At 32.6% G+C, this 20,339-nt stretch overlaps 1 protein-coding gene across 5 annotated transcripts; it reads left to right on the plus strand.

Annotated features, from left to right (window-relative positions):
* Positions 1-5,273: 5,273 nt before the first annotated feature.
* On the plus strand, positions 5,274-12,119 carry LOC129306064 (pentatricopeptide repeat-containing protein At1g51965, mitochondrial). Of its 5 annotated transcripts, none has more exons than XM_054946400.1 (5): positions 5,274-5,434; positions 6,193-6,407; positions 7,800-8,542; positions 9,092-9,949; positions 10,231-12,119. In XM_054946400.1, the coding sequence occupies exons 4-5, from the start codon at positions 9,167-9,169 to the stop codon at positions 11,431-11,433; spliced, it is 1,986 nt and encodes a 661-aa protein (XP_054802375.1). In that variant the 5' UTR covers positions 5,274-5,434; positions 6,193-6,407; positions 7,800-8,542; positions 9,092-9,166; the 3' UTR covers positions 11,434-12,119. The 5 variants fall into 5 exon arrangements, with proteins under 5 accessions (XP_054802375.1, XP_054802374.1, XP_054802377.1 ...); XM_054946399.1 differs by having other exon boundaries at positions 6,209-6,407; XM_054946402.1 differs by having other exon boundaries at positions 6,209-6,407; positions 7,800-8,246.
* Positions 12,120-20,339: the final 8,220 nt, after the last annotated feature.

The raw sequence follows: 20,339 nt of genomic DNA on the forward strand, positions 1-20,339 counted from the left end.
TTGGTTCATTGGGAAATGACTTGGATTACTCTATACTACAAATCTCATTTTGCTCTAATTTAATTTTGATACGAATGCCAAATAGCACCAAAAGAAAAATAAATTTCAAAATTTGCAATATAGAACAATTTGAGTTCTTTTCTAAGGAACCAAAGATTTATCCAATCAAATAAAGATCTTTGACAAATAAAACAAAAAATATTTAAAACACTAAATAGGGGGATTTTGAAACTAGTATTTGAAATATCTAATCAACAAAAATAGGATAAATACAAAAGGACAAGTTAATAATTAACTAGAACTTATAACAAGAAATGCAATTAACTTATCATTAAAGTTATCAAGTTGCAATTTTCCTTGTCTAAATTTAAAATTTGATTCTTTTGGTTGAGATTCCTTAAGAAAATACCAAATTTAAGTTTTCAACTTATCATTAAAGTTTTATGCCTTTATTTAGTTTTAAGTTCAATGATATCTCACTCGAACTTTATGCTAAACTCATGTAACAATCAATCCTAGAATTCTTCACAAACAGAGAAAATTCATCAATTTTCTCCACTAATTTTCCTCCAAATTTCTAATTGATTAACTAGAAGTTTATCACAGCTCTATAGTTCAAGAAAAACAATAAAATCTATATCACAAATGTGGAAACCATAAACTTTGCACAAAGCACAGCAATAAAGAGAGGAATTGATAGAACTTTTTACATCTAAAATTCCATGAAAGCATACTAATCCATGTCATAGATCTGCACCATGATTTGTCAGCACAATTCCTCAATAATAACATTGCAATTTACGTTCAAATATAAACACACATGAAGCATATAAAAGTTATAGCGAAAAAGAGCAAAATGGGAGGAAAACTATATAGAAATATCAAACCAAAGTATCCATTTTAGTTCTTAGACTCTAATCACATGCTTAGGGTTGAAACTTGTAGCTAATAAGCAAGGAAATTAGAGCTCCGTTGCTCCAAAAATGGAGCAGCACCAGCCGAGCATAAAAGTAGAAGAAACTGTCGTCGAAGAAGAAGATTTCATCTCCAGATCCACCACATGCTTATCCTGCAAGTCCTAGGGGTTTCGAGTCGATCTACTTCTTCAAGTCTCAAAGTTCTCATTTGATAATGAATCGAAATCAAGCATCATGATGCTATCGGATGAGGAACGACTTGACTTCGTGTTCAGATTTGTCGATCCATGAGATTTGTATTATATTGGTGCTTGTCATTTTGTGAACAATGTGAAATATTAGTTTTCAATGATGTAAATCCAACAATGTGGTGAAGTTTCTTTTTTCCTTAGTGACAAGCATTACAAGAAACACAATGATTTTTTTTTTTTAAAACTAAGTATACAGTAAAAAATAAATTCATTAACATTATATAATTGAGTTGAAGCCCATAATTTTTTTTGCTGACTTGAAGTACATTACTACATCAATGTTTTTCATATGTTTTTAAACCATAATCAACTTTTATATATAAATAATAGAATGATAGATTTTTATACCTTATACATTTGAAGAATATAAAGAAAAACTTGTTCTATATATGGTAGATCATACATTCACTTTTCTATTGAGTCCCACAGCTATGTTTATTGAGTCCCACATTCACTTTTAACACCATTAACAAATTTTAAAAAGATTAATTTTTTAAAATAATTACTAATTTTAATTTATTAATTAAATTATATGTCTTACACCAACTTTTTTACCATTAGTAATTTCTTTACATATCTAACACCTATTATTTTTACTAAGAATCTTATACTCACTCTCAATTTTTATAATGAATTCTATATGATCTCTCAAAATACAAAATTTTTATTATTTTTTACACCATGTTTAATTTTTTATAATTTATAAATGTAGACTCCCACTCACATTTTTTAATAGTAGGTCCTACATATCACTTTTTTAAACCGCAATACTCCAATTTTGTTAAAAATAAGTTTATTAAAAATTTCTCTTTCTTTATATTTCCCTTGGAGCTTCAATCCATACCAAATTTAAAATATCTAAATATATAAAAAATTTATGATCGAGGTTGACTCTTGACAACTTTAATGTTCAAGTTTATTTAGGCTTATTTAACCATATCAAATTATTAAAAATTATTTTAGTCCAAACATGTGACTTAACGATTAATTAATAGTTAGATAGATAGAAATAAAATCTTAAAAATAGAATGAAGGTTTATATTTTATAACTATTCATACTAAAAAAATGTTCATATAGGTTTCAAAAAATAGAAGAGAAGTATCATTAATTAAGATAAAATAAAGAGAAGGTCAAAATAGTTGACTTATTTTTAATTATTAGTTTGATATTAACAATTTATTTTTTGTAGGTCCTACACATACCTCTTTTACTACAGAACCCACATTATTCTTTACATTTTCTACTATATTATATTGAAAAAATTAACAAATGAAAACTAAAAAAGAAAAGAAAAAGTCAGATGGATACTCTAGATCCAATGGCTTAACAAATAAAAATTGAAAAAGAAAGTCAAATGGATATTGTAGATTTACAGTACCCATTGATAGTATTTACTATATATTATAGATTTTTGTTATTGATGTAAATCCATTCTCACTTGTACTTGAACTTGTTAAGTATGATTTATTACTTGTCAAATTGTTACTTTCACTTGTCAATTTTTTAAAGTAGGCCACCGAGATCAAGTTCTAATATAAAAATGTAGAATGATTCATGGACAAGTAGAATGATCTTGGTTAAAATTTAAAATTAACTTATCATGACAATGACTTGTTTAAATATTAATTATTGGAATATATTAACAAAAATCTTATAGCAGTTGCGAATTCAGTTAACATTCCAATTGTTAATTTACCATATTCTAGTTGTCAATATTCAAAAAATAACTGCTTAATATTCAAGTCCAACTGTCATTATTAATATAGCACTTGTTAATTAACACAACTTCAATACATCTAATAACTTGATCTCTTTGTATCCCTTGTTAATAAGAAGATTTTAAAAAACTGACAATTCATGTTAGTGTTTTAACAAGCATGAGTCATTAAATTTACAAGTTATGTAATGGTCTACGATTTTATTATGATATTTGACGACACTCGATTAACATATTGACAAGTATAAGCTAATAAAACAAGTTCTGTACTAGAGAAGTTCTCAAATGAAAACTTAAAGTGAAGAAGTGGATCAACACAAGTTAATAATTCCCCAGTGATGTTATGAATTTAATAAGATAAATTACACATTTAACAATTCATGTTAGGGATTTTACAAATAGGGTTGAGCACTAAAATAAAAAAGTTTTACTAAGCCCAAGACCCCCCACCTTCATTGTGGTGAATTGAAGGAACATCAACATTCGCTTATCAAGCACAACTTTTCTAGAGACTATGAATCTTTTTGGAATGGGTTACAATCTTATTGTGTCTATATCAATTATGTAGTCTGATCTAAATGTCTATAAAATTTTATTAGTACTGTATTTGATGGATGTAACAAATGCCAGAATGAAATGTCATATATGAAAGTGAATGGATGTGAATATATGTACATAGGGATATGTAATCTAAGTTTAAATGGATGAAAATTTTCATGAGAATACTTGTTCATATACTATATCAAGTACCATGATGAAATTATTTGTCAAGTATGTTAATGTATTTGTCTTTTAATTAATGTGAAGTTGTCATTTCCACTCGAATTGGTCTTATTGACTTACATCTATTGTCTCTTATATCAAGTTTTGATATTAAAAATGTAGATTTCATTCCATTGTCCATATCATAGCTTGTGAATTTTCTTGCACGTGCTTGTTAATTCACTAACATGGCTTGCTAATTGCTTAAATGAGACTTGTCAGCAATACCCTTATCAGTTATGAATCTTGTCATTTTGGTATTCTAGAAATGTACAAGAATGGACTTGTCATTTTTCCATAATTCCACATGTTATTTTATTAACCTACATTAGTTGTGTTTTTAATTACTCATGTAACCATAGTAGAAATGCACATGTTATTGAACTATGGATTTGTAGTTGATTTACACTTGATAGATGTAAATATAGTTAAATATTGTCTCAAAATGAATTTTTGGTCAAGCCGCAAGATATCTAGGCTTATCTGTGTACAAAATAAAGGAAATGAAATAAAACTTTTCACTATCAAATTATATATAGTTATGTATTTTGTCTTTAATTTGAATCAATGTTAAGTTGTTATTTATCATATATTACTTGTTAAAATATTAATAATTATGATCAGTTATCACAACTGAACACTTTTTGATAAACGGTCCAAAATATAGTTCACATAGCTGTTATTGATATTAGAGTTGATAGTTTTGTAACTACAGCTTGTTAAATTCTTAGCATCATGTCTAAATTTTAGAACATGACTTGCCAATTAAATTAACTTGTGTTGGTAATTAATTATAGGATTTGGAAAATGTCAAGAGGAAACCATTGGAGGAAAACGTGTTTCAACATTCAACCGTGCATGTAAAATTCCTAACATTACTTGTTAATTCCTAAATTTAATTGTTAAATTCCCAACTAGTCTTGTTTCATCACTAACATGACATGTTAAATCCATACCATTATTTGTTAAATTCATAATAAGACTTGTTAATTATTTAGCCTATATTGATAAGTAATTACATGTAAGTACTAAAAAATGTGAGGAGAAAAGTTTTGGTGGAAAACTTATTTTATAAATCACTTTTGTTTTTAAAATTCCTAACATATTAAAATCTCTAACTTCAAATGTTAAATCCCTAATGGGCCTTATTTTATCAGTAACATGATGGGCTAAATAAATAAGATTACTTGTTAAACTCTCCAAAAGACTCGCGAAGTATTGATCCAATATTGGTAAGTAATTATAGGACTTGAAAATATAGGATAAAACTTTGAATAAAAAACTTATTATTTTAGTGTTCAATCCTATAATACAATTCAGTGTTCGTCTGGCTGAGATGTGTTTTCAAATTTATTTAGTTTTGATTTTTTATTAAATCTCTACAAGGTGTTATAATAAAGATCTTTACTTTTGTTGCCTTTTAATGCTTTAGGTTTGGTTTGGATGAATAGAAAAGTAAAGTGAAAACTGGAAGAAGAGAAAACCAGAATAAGAGAGAAGTTTTCAAAAATAATAAATTTCTTTTATATTTGTAAGATTTTTTTTCCCTAATTTTCTCTACCTCCAAACCTGGGAAAAATCACATGTTTTTTTTTTGTTTTTAAAATAAAATCCTTCTCCTTCACTTCTTACCAAAAAATCTAGCCTCGGATGCCCCAAATTCGTTCAATTTTAGTCCATCTCCGTCGGCGTGACCTCGTGCTCCACAGTCCGTCGTGTTGTTGTTGTGGGTGTGTTTCGCTGTCCGTCGCCTATCTCTCCATCGTTTCTCTGTCGTCTTCACCTGGTTCGCTCTCCCTCCCATTCACTCTCCCTGTTTTGTGTTGATTACATGATTAATAGATTACTTGAATTTTTTTTTTTTTTTTTTGTGTTTCTCTTAGTCATCTCTCCCACTCGCTCTCCCTCCATATAGTGATTTTCTCCAATTTAGTTCCTCTATTCCACTCATTCCAACAAAATCATTCATGTTTTTGTTCCTCTGAATCAAGTAAGATCATAGTAACATAATGAATATGACTTCATTTTCTTTCAAATATTAAGATGATTATATTTTGATCCATGATTAGATAGGAGAAAATGCTTATAATTTTGGGAGGAGTATAGCATTTATTTCCTCAGGGGACAAACATTCTGTGTTCTTCTACAAAAAATAGTGAAATTGATGGCTATCAAACTAGTACCCTTATTTATAATTCATCAGTAAATGTGAAGGAAATTAAATTAGGACTCTCTACATAACGAAGAAGATGTTTTACCCAGGAGGAGGGAGATAGAGATGAGGGCGGTAAATTCGGAGTCAATAAATAGCTTCTCCGTGTGTGTGATTTCCAAAAGTTAAAAAGTACATTTGCCAAACAATTTTGAAAGCAGTAAAAATAAATCCCTTTTGTGTTTGCCAAATTTTCTTTTTCTATTTCAGGTGTTTCGGATGGATTTCTAAAATAATTTTCATTTTCTTGCCAAACAAATTCTAAAAGGACTTCTCGGGATATTGGAAACACCCTCTTAATCTTGTAGAGTTAATATTAATGGTTGTTTCAGCATGTCTCTCCCACAGGACACAGATAGCTGATTTATGAGTAGCGGGAGTGACAAGTGAAAGCCAGGGATGAGGGAGTTTGTTTCATCAACGTCGCCGTCAGTTGGGACTTGCGGCGGAGGAGGGGGAATCGGCGCTGAAGGTGACAACGGTGACTGAGGCGATAGAAAACTGATGAGTTTGTGTGTGTTGGAAGGCAGAATTTATATGTCTCAAGGTTTGGATTCCAGATATCTAAATCTGTTCTTTCATCCAACCTTTCAATGAAGTGATTATTATTGTTCTCTTTGGCTATTACATTCGTGAACAGCAAAGTTTTTTGTTTGAGCTAGAGCCGACTATTTGCTCTGTAAAACTCCACAATCTGCTATGCTTTTTCTTTGCAAATAATTTTTTAATATATAAAAATGCTGAGAGTATTAATGTTCAGTATATGCAAATAAACTTTCATTCAGTTCTACTTTGGAAAATCCCTGGCAAAGTCTTCTTCTTGTATTTTTCTATTGGTAATCCTGTTTAAGATATAAATACTCTTTTTAATAGGGATTTAAACTTTCATTCCATGCAAATTCCTCTTTATCTTCATGTTTTTCCTTTTCATGGGTAGTCTTGTAAATTCTAAAGTCAATAATTTAGATAGGTTGAATGTAGTTGAGCCATATTTAAAATTTAAATTATATAAGTTTATAAAAATTTTTTTTTATATGATCATGCTCCATTATTAACACTGTTAAGCTTTGATTTATTCATAGCCAAAGCTTGAAGCTTTTTTTTTTTTTTTAAAAAAAATTATTATTTTTAACTTAACAATTGATAATTTCCCCGCTAAACAAGGAGCAAAAACTAGAAAATATTTCAGCACCTGATTTCATGGGGCCAGCTTTTCTTTATTTTTCTCCCTCTCCATTTCTTTTTATTTTTTATCTCAATCATTAAATTTATTTTTTAATAGTTGAATTTTAATGTTTTATAAAATTATTATTATTATTATTATTATTATTATTATTATTATTTTATAAATATTAAATCTCAACTATTAAAAAATAAATTTAATAATTGAGATGAAAAGTGTAGAGAAAATAAAAAAAAGAGAAAATAAAGAGAAGCTAATTTCTTGATTTTATTTTCAACTTCGTATAAAATCAAAGCAAAAATTTAAATAAAGAAAATTTAATTTTTTAATCCTTTAATTTTTAACTCACTTGTAACTCAGCCCCTCAATTATAACTCGTTGCAACTCAATCTCTCAACTTTTAATTCACTTAAATTCAGTCCTTATTTTTTAATTTTTTTTAAATTTTTTTATCAAATAAGAGGGATAAAAAAGTTCATATATTATTCTAAAATACCATCCTTTTGTTCATTGACGTGAGATATAACCTAATATAAAAAAAATTAATAAAAGTTTAGGAATTAATTTATAAGTGATTTAAAAGTTAAGAGACTGAATCATAAGCGAGTTATAGTTGAGAGATTGAATTATAGTGAGTTATAGGTAAGAGATTGAGTTATAAGTGAATTAAAAATTAAAAGATTAAAAAATTAATTTTTTTTAAATAAAAAACAAAGGCAGAGAGGAATGACCATATGCTGTTACGATCTGACTCAGGGTGGAGATTGAAGAAGGGGTGATGCCAACTCGCGCGGCCATGCAATGACTGGTCTAATGCCGAACCAGAGGCAAGGGGGCTAGTGTGATCTGACTATCTTAGACAAACAAGCCGAAGCCAATGAAAGAAAGGAATAGATCAGATCTGAAGCTTGAATGAAGCTGGCAGCTGGCGCTGGACAAGCGAAGAAGAAGAAGAACGAAGGCGGACAAAGATTGATGGACTAAATCACTGAACGATTCGAAGCGTGAGCTCGTGGGTTTGCCGAGCTCGAAGTTCACCCTTGTCGAGCTTGAAGGTCGTCGCTTGCCGAGCTTGAAGAAGAACGAAAGGAGATGATGGATGTGAGAGAGAGAGAGAGAGAGAGAGACCGTGTGCGACGTGCTTGTGGTTGCTGAAGAAGGGAGGAAGCTGAATTGAGACCGTCTGAGAGCGAGGGTTAGTTGGTTAGATAATGCTCTCTGCTCTTTCTGATTGACTACTTTATTTTTTCCCAAAAAAAAAAAAAAAAAAAACCAAATTCGGGCTTCGCCGAATTACTGCCTCTAGTAAATTTATCTCCCTCGCGCTTCTTGCACCTAGCTTTCTCCAACCCCGGGTAGGAAACATCTCTCCTTTGTTTTGGGGAAGCCTTCCTCCCTTGCTGCTGCACTGTTCTCTCCCTTTGTGCAATCAAGCGTGTGAGCAGGTGGAAAGGAGGCTGGTTTATATTTCTCATGCTTAAATTTCACCGAACAAACAGGTCCGTCAAGTCTTTGTAGCCAGGCATCTGCTAATAGCAGCTGTTTAGAATGAAGTTAAAGTTGTATACTTGTTCTTTGAGCTTAATTTGTTATATAGTTGATGATCAAGTTTATCAAAATTTTCAACTGCTTGTAAGGTGGTACAAAATTTATATAAAACCATTAGCCTCAAGCTTATCTCAAATGTCAAGGACAAGATATCTTTAAATATACTATTTCTGAATTCATTTCTCTGGGTTCATCATAATATGTAAGCTCTGTCAAACATAAATAAATAATTGCTTAATGGAATTCTCAGGTCTTGTCTTGCGGTAGTTGTGGGGGTTAACTCAATTGTACCAACCCATCAAGGCATTGATTCCTCTTAGAAATCTGAAATTAACAAGGCGATATGGGACATTGCACTCTTGGATTTTATTTTAGTGATTGCTTAGACTATTCATGCTTATAAGAATAATTATTTTTTAATATTTTTATTTAAAACAATATTTTTCTCCATTCCATTATTGATTAATGATGATTGATTACCTTTCCTCCCATTTCATCAGGGTTGTGACTTGAAGAATAATGGATTAGTTTTTAGCTAGATGACTGCATCCCAAGTATAGATCCATTTTGACATTATGCTTCATCAACACTATACCCTATGTGCTCATCTCCATCTAGTGATACGCATCAAGCGCCGCCACTTTGCCACTAGGTACACAGCAAAGATCACTTCCACATCTTCTACAGGCAGGTCTCTTGCCGCTGAGATTACTGTGCCACCACCACATCCCATTGACAGTAGAGGGTACCTACTTCCTCGCTATGACCTAATCTGTAAGGTAACAAAAATCCTTCTCCATCAACTCCCACAGTCCACGTCCACAACTCCATCATTTGATGACCCTTTTTCAGATCTCTCTGAGTACCTACAATCACTCTCTATGACCCTCACCCCTTTAGAAGCATCTGAAATCCTCAAAGCCTTGAAAACGCCTTCACTTGCCTTGAGGTTTTTCCAATTTTGCTCTTCCCTTTACCCAAATTTCCGACATGAGTCCTTCACCTACAACCGTATCTTGCTCATCCTCTCAAAGTCAACCTCACCTCACCGTTTTGATCAGGCCCGTTCAATCATTGATGACATGCTCCAGCATGGAGTACGTGGTTCCATCTCTACGATCAATATCTTGATTGGGTTCTTTGGAATTGGTGAGGACCTGGAGAGGTGTCTTGGCTTGGTGAAGAAATGGGATTTGAGGTTGAATGCCTACACTTACAAATGTTTGGTTCAGGCATATTTGAGGTCATATGATTCAGGCAAGGCTTTGGATATATATATGGACATGCAACGACGTGGTTACAAGTTGGACAATTTTGCTTATAACATGCTTTTGGATGCTTTAGCCAAGGATGAGAAGGTATGTGTATCGCATTATCTGATTTTAGCAAGATTTCAGATTGTACAGTATACCATGCTCACACATTCATTTGCATAGTTTTGTGATGGAATGTTTAATTTTTTGCTCCTCTCACTAGTCTGAAAGTCATATGGCTATTTCATCTCTTAGTGGCTTCAAGGTTGTCAAATATTTGCTTGACTAAATTGATGAACAAGCAATTCAGTTCTACAGGTATTAAAGATATTTTCAATATACACATTACATTAATCCTGATTCTTTCATATGCAATTCTTTTGCAGGTCGACCAAGCATATAAGATATTTGAAGACATGAAACGGAAGCACTGCGAGCCTGATATCTTCACGTACACCATTATGATAAGAATGACTGGCAAAATTGGTAAAACTAATGAGTCAATTGCCTTTTTTGAGGAAATGTTAAATAAGGGCTGCGCACTTCATTTGATTGTTTATAACACTATGATTCAGGCACTTGCTAAGGCCCGGATGGTTGACAGGACCATCCAACTCTTCTCAAAAATGGTGGAAAATAATTGTCAGCCCAATGAGTTTACATTCAGTGTACTTTTGAATGTTCTAATTGCTGAAGGGCAACTTAGTAAACTTGATACTGTTTTGAAGTTATCGAAGAAATACATGAATAAGAAAATATATGCATATCTTGTAAGTACTCTATGTAAATTAGGCCATTTAAGTGAAGCTCACAGGCTATTTTGCAATATGTGGAGCTATTTTAATGACGGTGACAAGGGTGCTTGTATGGCCATGTTGGAGAGTCTATGCTGCTCTGGTAAAACAACTGAGGCTATGGAGCTTCTAAGTAAAATTCATGAAAAGGGTATAATCACTGATACAATCATGTACAACACAGTATTCACAGCTCTGGGAAAATCGAAGCAAATCTCTCACATTCATGATCTTTTTGAAAAGATGAAACAAGATGGTCCTCTGCCAGACATATTTACCTACAATATTCTGATTGCCAGCTTTGGAAGGGCTGGAAGAGTTAATGATGCTATTAAAATTTTTGAAGAATTGGAGGTTAGCAATTGTAAACCTGATGTTATCTCTTATAACTGCTTGATTAATTGCCTAGGAAAAAATGGGGATCTTGATGAAGCTCATATGAGGTTTAGAGAGATGGAAGAGAAAGGGTTAGATCCTGATGTTGTCACTTATAGCACACTTATTGAGTGCTTTGGCAAGACAGATAAAGTTGAGATGGCTTGTAGATTGTTTGATGAAATGCTTGCTAAAGGATGCTCTCCTAACATAGTCACATATAATATCTTACTTGACTGTCTTGAAAGGTGTGGGAGAACTGCTGAAGCAGTGGAACTTTATGCAAAACTTAAGCAGCAAGGGTTGAGCCCAGATTTAATTACTTATGCAGTGCTTGAGCGGTTGCAAAGTGGTGGACACAGGAAGTTTAGAGTTCGCAGGCAAAATCCTATCACTGGCTGGGTTGTTAGCCCCTTGTGATGGTAAATACAATGTTGTACATTGCAAGTTGCGTCCAGACATTTTCAGGGCTATGTGCTAAATCTGTAGCTTTATAGCCGATATAAAAATCTAAATTAATATGGTCATTTGATTATGAGAGCCTCAGGAGTAATTGATGCTGGTTGACTGGGGAAATTTTCCAGTTCTCTGTTGCATTTTTGGATGTGCAATATCCCACCGGTCTTATGCTCTTTGTTCTACCATGTGATTTTGTTTAGCAAGCAAGACAAGGATCATAACTTTTCCCAAGGGTGAATGGATCAAGAACGTGAAAATAGAATTCAGAGTGATATGGCCAACGGTGACCCAGTTAATCATATATAAATTATGAAGTAAACCATATATTTAAATTCTATATGTTCCCTTTTACCATTTCTTTATTGTTCTGCATGTGCTTGGTCGTAACTTTTTCGCTAGAATGAGGAATAAAAATCTCTATTTTATTTGTCTCCCTTCCTCGTTTTCCTCCTCCTCTCTCTTCATCTCCTTATTTCTCTGTTCCCTTGTTTTTTCTCCCATTGGTCCTACAGCCTTATTAAAATAAATTTACTGATATTTGTGTTCTTCTGTACTAATAAGGTATTATGTATATAAGAGGGAAGTTTCACTTTTATTAGTAATTAATTTCAGATTTCAAGCATTTGGTTATGATTTGGCTATTTTCTTTTCCTTATATAGTATTAGGAACACATGGATACGAAAGAGAGAGAAGCTGGGAAGTTCAAGTCATTTGGTATCCTGGCTTTCTATTGGACTTTCTATTGTAGGGGTCAGCGTTCCTTCCTTCACTTAAGGAAGTGAGACATTGCTCCTGGGAGAGGATAACACACCATATTGCCCCTCTCAAACCCCTCTACAGTGTTGATTTTCGACCCACGCAACTCATCATTCTGAAGCCAACCAAGTTTCATATCCTCTATCACAGCTTGTAGCTTCAAAAGAGAGGAATCCAAGTGCTGCTGTTGTCTGTAGGCTTCGTCATAATCTGTGCTTGGGTCACCTTTCTAAAGTAGTAAAATTAGCAGGTTCTTAACGGCATGCTAGATTTGCCTCACTGCACATGTCTGGCTATCATCCTTTTTTCATATTTATCTGGAAAGCTTGTTCTGTTTTGTGATTTCACAAAGTCTTAGCTTGGGTTGCCTTTCCTTCACAGACTAGCTATGTTCTTTGGCTGCATTTGGAATCTACCCCATTTGAATCTAAGGAATTTTGATCTCAGTTTTTTGTATTGTGTGATGTGATAGAGGGTGATGCACCATTAGATTCTGCTTCAAGTCAAGTTTGTTGCAACCAAAATTGGTTGGCTTTGATACCAAGTGTATACAGCCATTGATCAATGAGTTAGCATACCTTGAAATCAATACTCCTACTTGGAATGAAACAAGTGCTAAGGGAAATGTGCATGTAAATTTTTTATGGGCAGCTTGATCGTCAGCATAGATAGATAAAACATACCCGAGAGAAAAAAAAAAAAAATTGACATGTAAAATTTTCGTGGGAAAAGGTAGATGACAGTACAATTTCGAAAGAAAACTTATTGAAAATCAACCAAGCAATATAAATAAAATTTTAAAATTTTATATCTTTCTCACACTATGAAGAAAAATTTCGGAAGGAATCCAGCTTGAAATTTGGTGCAAACCTGACCAAGGAACAGTGAGACTTGATGTAGATGGCTCATCCGAAGTGGGCATAGGTAAATGTGGTGGAGTTGTTGGAGACTCTGATGAAGATTGGGTGATAGGTTTCAATTTAGGAGAATTTTTGTGAGCCATCTCCGAATTCATGGGGATTAGCTATGATCTTCAAATTTTATAGGACAAAGGTTTAAAGAATATTCAAGTTTTTACTTACTGTGTTGAAGCTATTAATCTTATAATAATTGACTGTTTGTAGCACCCTTTTAGAGATATTATTGATCATGCTAGAATGATCTTATATAGGAATTGGAATGTTTATTTGAATATCATGTACAGGGAAGCAAACTATTATGCCCATTCTTTGTGGCCACGCACACCAATAACTAGACAGGTAGCCTCAGATCTTTTGATCAACTATTACATTTTGTGTAAAGTTAATGGATGACGAGAAGAAATTGTCTAGGTGCTGCCAATAGGGGTACCCAAGTAATTTGATAACATGAACAAAAAATTCAGCAACTTGGGGAGCCGTATAATTTGATTTTAACGGAGAGAAAAATGTTAATATTTATTAGATAATCTATGCACAAACGCTAAAATCGCTGAGATTTTAACCAACAGAGTTATTTGGAAGACCCGTAATAAAAGGCTAATATTTTTCTTGATACTCTGAAGGCACACTGGTATTATGGCCTCAAATGTTGCAAAAGGTTGACTCAGTATTTCATATAGTCTCAAAATACATACATTAATACAAGACACTAGCATCTACTTTCTGTATATTAAAAGTTGTTTTGCTCATTATACTATTAAACAAATGCAAATTAGCAAAAGAATTTAATAAGGTATCATCTATCCCTCTTTAAAATGTCAAATAAGCAAAGAAATTAGTGAGAAAGTTTAATTTCGTAGTTTAGCTTAAAATTAATGAACAAAAATAATGAGGAACTATTAATTTTTTTTAAAATAATATAATTAGTGAGGAAAATAGTGAGGGATATTTATCACTTTATAAAAAAAATTAACAAGAAAAATATTGAGGAATTGTAATTAACAAGAAAAGTAACTAAAGACTATCAATTCTTCTTTAAAACAAGATAACTAAAGAAGAAAATAATGAGGAATTGTATATTCCTCTTTCGAACAAGATAATTAGTAAGGAAGGTTAAGGAAGGTTACAAGTGACTATTAATTTCTCTATAAAACAAGATAATTAATAAGTAAAATAGTGAAGGACTGTCAATTCCTTTTTAAAACAAGATGATTAGTGAGGAAAATAACGATTGACTATATATTCCTCTTTGAAATAAGATAATTAGTGAAAAAAATAAGGAGAGATTGTCAACGCCTCTCTAAAACAAGAATAGTTAGTGAGCAAAATAGTAAAAAATTGTTAATTCCTTTTAAAACAAAATAATTAGTGAGAAAATAGTGAGTGATTATCAATTCCTCTTTAAAAACAAGATAATTAACAAAGAAAATGACAAGTGGCTATACATTCCTATATCAAATAAGATAATTATTAAGAAAAATAGTGAAAAATATTTATTCTTCTTTAAAATAAGAATAATAGTGAAAAATTTTAATGAGTACTTTTTATGCCTCTCTATGAAGAAAACAAGCCCAAACGATAAAGGAAGTCCAAACGCAGATGAGATGCTTCTAATCCCAACATCTCCAGATCTGTTAAGTCCACAAAGTTCTAGAGTTTTATAATTATTTGTAACAGATTGAATTATTATTTTCTTGTTATTATTGTCATTTTCTTCACGCTATAGCGTATGACCCGGTGTGTGATGTAACTACTTTTTGTGCATATATAATCGTTGATCTGCTCCCCTTATTCATTCATTGAGAGTGAGCCTTTACACATAATTTGTGACTTGGTATCAAAGCATAAATTGCGTTCCTGGCCACGGCGTCTTTTAGGATTCTTGCAACCTCTACTTCTCCACTTCATCTCTCTTTTTCCACCTCGTCCTCTTTCACTATTGCCAGTGGCGGAGCCAAAACTCTATATCAGGAGGTGTAGATTAATTTTAAAAATAATAATTCAAAAAGAATCATTTAATATTTCTTAAAATAATCATATATTTTATAATTATCCCCTACTTATTTTCAAATGCTATTAAAAATACTTCCTTCCACATAAGTCACTAATTTATGATATTATTTATATATAAAAATATATAATAATTAACCAGAGATTTAAAAACTTTTGAATTAATAAGTGTATTCTTTTCTAAAAATTATATTAGATTTTTGGAATTAGTGAATTCATAACTGGACTTAACTTAAAACATCTATGAAAAAAAAGGCATGGATTTCAAGGGGTTCAAAAATTTGTGACTAGAGAAGGTAAAATAACAAAAATATCTACTACTTATTTATAATTTTTTTCAAGTTGAGGGGGTGCATATGCCCCTCCTCAAATATATGTGGCCTCGCCACTAATTACTGCTCTATTCTCTTCTTCCACAACTTCCAAGGTCGCCACCACTTCTCTTCCTCCCCCACAGAACATTCCATTGGCTGATACTCATACAATTGTTCTGATGAAAACAGTTCCTCTATTGAATGGCCTTAACCAAGCCAGATATGTCAACTTGGACAAATCCAACTATATTCTCTAGCACAATTTTGTTTTATCAGTGCTATGAGGCCATTGACTTAAGGCATTTATGACTGGCATGAAGCCTAGTGCTCTTGAGTTCATACCACAAGGTGATACAATTGTTGTTAATCCATCATTTAAAGATTGGCATTCAAGTGACCAGCTCATTTATGGCTGGATTCTTGGTTCCTTAACAACCAAGATAGAACCTCTTTACTATCATATGACATCACAACTTTAATGTGCTCACTACTACAAAATGTATCTTTAAGAGCGGGTATTTAGGAGCACTTCTTTAAAAAGCGCTCTAAAAAGTGAATGCGGAATTTACTAGAGTGCTTTTTTAAATAAACATTTTTGTATGTTAGAGCTTCGAGTGCGCTCAATAAGATAGCGCTCCTAATTAGTATTATTAAAAGGTTTTAAAAAATTTAAAAAGATCTTCAGGAGCGCTCTTTACTTGAGCGCTCCTGAAGGCTCAAATATTCAGGAGCATTCACACACGAGTGCTCCAGAATATCACACATTTTGAAGCACTCATCAAACGAGCACTTCTGGAAGACTCTATCTTTCAGAGTGCTCTTCAATGAGTACTTCAAAATAGGCACCTTTCCGAAGTGCTTGACTATGAGCTCTCCAAAAGAGTGTGATTAAGGAGCACACAACAATGAGCGCTTTAGAAGAATGGGTCTTCCGGAGTGCTCATAGTCTAGCGCTTTTAAAGAGCAGTCTTTCAGAGCACTCTGACTTGAGTGCTCTAGAAAAGCTGCTCTTTATTTTTATTCTACCTAGTTAGTTTTCTTTATTCATCCCCATCAGTTTTCTTTTTCTCTTCATTTAGTTTCTTTCATTCCTCTCTCTCATTTACTGCAGTTGTGCATTCCCATCGAGTTGTCTACCGAGTCTATCATCTGTAGCAGTCCGTTCGTTGCTATACCGAGCTGTTATTTGTCATTTTGCTGCTTCATCATCCATTTCTGCATCGCATAGTCTTTGTTTTTGCGTTGTTGTCATCGCCATCTCTATTCATCGTCCATTTTTGAGTCATGCCGTCTCTGCGTTTTTGCATCACATTATGAAGTCTCCTGTGTCATTGTTCTAGATCTACATCTTTATTCCAAATTTGCATTATTGTCTGTACACCAGAGGAAGTGATGCCGTGAAGACCTCTGTTATTGCTGTGAAGATTGCCATTTTTTGCCATGAAGATTGCACTGTGAAGGTTTTTAATAATTAATTTATAATGTAATATATTGATATATTTATATATATTTGAGAATAAATTTCATATATATATTTTTGAAATTATTGTTTTAGTTTCAAGTTCTTTCCTTATATATAAATTTTTATGTTGATATTATTTTTGAATTAGTTTTCATATTGTGATTAGTCATTGTTAAAGAGATGTAAAAAGAAAAATTTTAAAAAATCTATTTTTTTAAAAAATAAATACAATCTATAAGAGCGCTCATAAGATTAGCACTCTCGTATGTCGACATAGGAGAGAGCTCTTTAACTGAGTGCTCCCATATGTCACCTTATAGGAGTGCTCTTCAGCTGAGCGCTCCCGTATGGTGACATATAGGAGTGCTCTTCTAGTGAGCGCTCCCTATATGTCTTAGGCAACTTATTTTTAGCCTTTACATACTAGAGCATTTTTTAGAAAGTGCTCTTGTATTGTATACATATAGGAGTGCTTTTTTAAGTGCTCTTGTACATTTTAGAGTGCTTGATAGGGGAGCGCTTTAAAAGCATTCCCTAAGGCCAAAAAAAGCACTCCTGTAAGCTTATTCTGTAGTAGTGGCTGTTACAAATCTGACCTGTGCAAATAGTAAATTGAGATTATTTTAATGAAAAATGAGTTTCAAAGAACCCAAAAAGGATCATAGAGCATGGAAGAGTACTTAATTAAGATAAAGTTGATTTCTGATAATATGGCTTTGACTAGTCATCCAATAACACCAACAGATTTATCATGCAAACTCTGGCTGGTTTTGATAATGACAATGCTCTAATTGTTGTGCATCTGTTAGATAAAGAGAATCTCCACTAGATTGAACTTCATACTTCTCTCTTAACTTATGAGTGTTATTTAGAACATCTTTATAGTGTTTCCTCTATAGGTAATTCCTTTGTTGCTCATAGTTGTTGATCTGACATTTCTACTAGTCAGTCTTGTAAAGGTAATCATCCATCATAGAGGTTACTCATGTTTTTGGAATAATGGTAATAAATCAATTTTTTAGCTACGTAAAAGATTATTAAGTTAAGGATTACTTGATAGAAATTTTATACCTTGTTCATAATCCAATGGGTCTCCTACTGCTTATCATGCAACCTCTAACACAGTACAAGATCTAGTATGGTACCTAGATAGTGGTGCTTTTAATCATGTGAACAATCAAACTAGTAATCAGACTAGTACTTCTCAAGTCCCTATAGGTAGACTAACAGTAGAAGATAGTGCTAGGTTGAATGTGTATGGTCATACGTTAAGATATTTGCCATGTGGCTCTAATGAAAAATTATTATTGAAAGATGTTTTGGTTGTTCCTTCTATTAAGAAGAATTTATTGAGCATCTTTGAATTAGTCATAGATAATGATATGCTAATTCAATTTTGGTCTACCTACTATGTTGTGAAGGATCTGACAATGGGAAAGGTGTTGCTTAGAAGAGTTCTTCAAGATGGACTATACAGAGTCAGTGTTTCTCCAATATTTTAAATAATACAAAGCTAGTTATTTATCTTGCGGTGCTAGATACTTGGCATAGGAGATTAACTCATGCCTCTTGTAAAACTGTTAAGAAAGTTTTAAAACATTGTAATGTCTCTGTTGATAGTAATACTACTCGTGATTTTTGCAATGCTTGTCAATTTAGAAAATCTCATAAACTCCCCTTACTCATGTCAAACTCTAAAGCTAAAGCATTGTTGGAATTAATACACATAGATGTCTAGGGTCCAAGACCAATATAATCAAAATCTAGTTTTAAATACTACATTTCTTTTTGTGAATGATTACAACAAGTTTACACGGCTTTTTCCTTTGTGTGCTAAGAGTAAGGCACTTTTTGCATTTTTGCAATACAAGAAACTTGTTGCGAATTAGTTTGATCGTAAGATCAAAGTTTTACAAAGTGATTGGGGCAACAATTATTGTAGTTTTACTTCTATTCTTAAAGAATTTGGTATTTTTTTTTGTCATTCATGTCCTCATACTTCTGAACATAATGGTTGAATTGAGACGAAGCATCTTCGTCTAGTTGAAGCTAGATTAAGCATGTTAACTCAGGCTCTTATGCCTTCGCATTTTTTGTGGGATGATTATATGAATGTTGTCTATGTCATTAATCGACTACCTACACCAATTTTAGACAATGTTTCACTCTTTGAAGTTGTTTTTGGGTCCAAACCTACTTATACTAGTTTTAAAACTTTTGGTTGTGCTTATTTTCCTTGTCTGAGACCATACAACAGACATAAACTTGAGTTTCATAGTAATTTATGCACATATATGGGACTAAGTCCATCACACAAAGGATATAAATACATGAATTCCTTTAGGAGAATGTACATTTCTCATTATATTGTCTTCAATAAGAATGCTTTTCCATTTATAGGGTTTGTTCCCAATCCTCATTCTCATCATCTTTTGTTGAGACATGGCTCCCAAATGTTACTCTTTGCTTTAGTATTTCTATATCTAGTAATTTTGTTCTGCAGGTTGAATATGATGGTGTCCTCTTTTACTCACTAGATGATGTTGTGTGATGCAAGTTAGTCTAGTAATGCTCCATAATTATCTGATCGCAAGCCCATTTTTAGAAACCTAGGTGTTTCTATGACGTCCATTATGCCACTATTTTCTTTGGGCCCAACATCGAATGAAAGTCCATTACCTGATGCTATGTCTAGTCTCATAACATTGATTTTATTCCTTCATCAGAGTCCAATGCTTCTTTAAGCTAGTCTTCTGCTGATTCTAACTTCTTGGTTCCTATTGGCAAAACTTACTTGATGATTATACATGCTAAATCTGGTATTTCTAAACCTAAAACTCCATTTGTTAGGTATGTTCAACAAAATCCTCTTTGTTTGTAGTCGAAGCATTGGTTTATTACACAGGCTTTATTGCTTGGTTACTGGAAGCAAGTTGTGGTAGTAGAATACTCAGCTCTTCTGCAAAATTAGACTTGGGATCTTCTTCTATTTCATCCATCTTACAATGTTGTGGGCTGCAGATAGGTGTTCAAGATAAAATTTAAACTAGATAATTTTGTGGAATGACATAAAGCACATCTTGTTGCTATTGCAAGAACCAGGTGTAGATTACGGTGAGACCTATAGTCCTGTTATCAAACCTTCAACTATTAGAGTTGTTCTTACTCTTATTGCTTCTCGCAATTGGGCTATCCATCAACTTGATATTAATAATGCAGTTCTTAATGGTCTTCTCACGGGGATAGTTTATATAGAGTAGCTAGAAGGTTTTATTGATCCACAACTCCCTCATCATGTTTTTGGCTTAAGGAATACTTTGTATGGTTTAAAGCAAGCTCTAAGTGCGTGATTTGATCGCTTAAGGTCAACTCTTCTTTCTTGGAATTTTCTTGACAATAAAGCT

This window comes from Prosopis cineraria, unplaced genomic scaffold (genome assembly GCF_029017545.1).
Source record: "Prosopis cineraria cultivar Desert tree isolate PC_DT_omini unplaced genomic scaffold, ASM2901754v1 PC3, whole genome shotgun sequence".
In the NCBI taxonomy this organism is placed as follows: Eukaryota; Viridiplantae; Streptophyta; class Magnoliopsida; order Fabales; family Fabaceae; genus Prosopis; species Prosopis cineraria.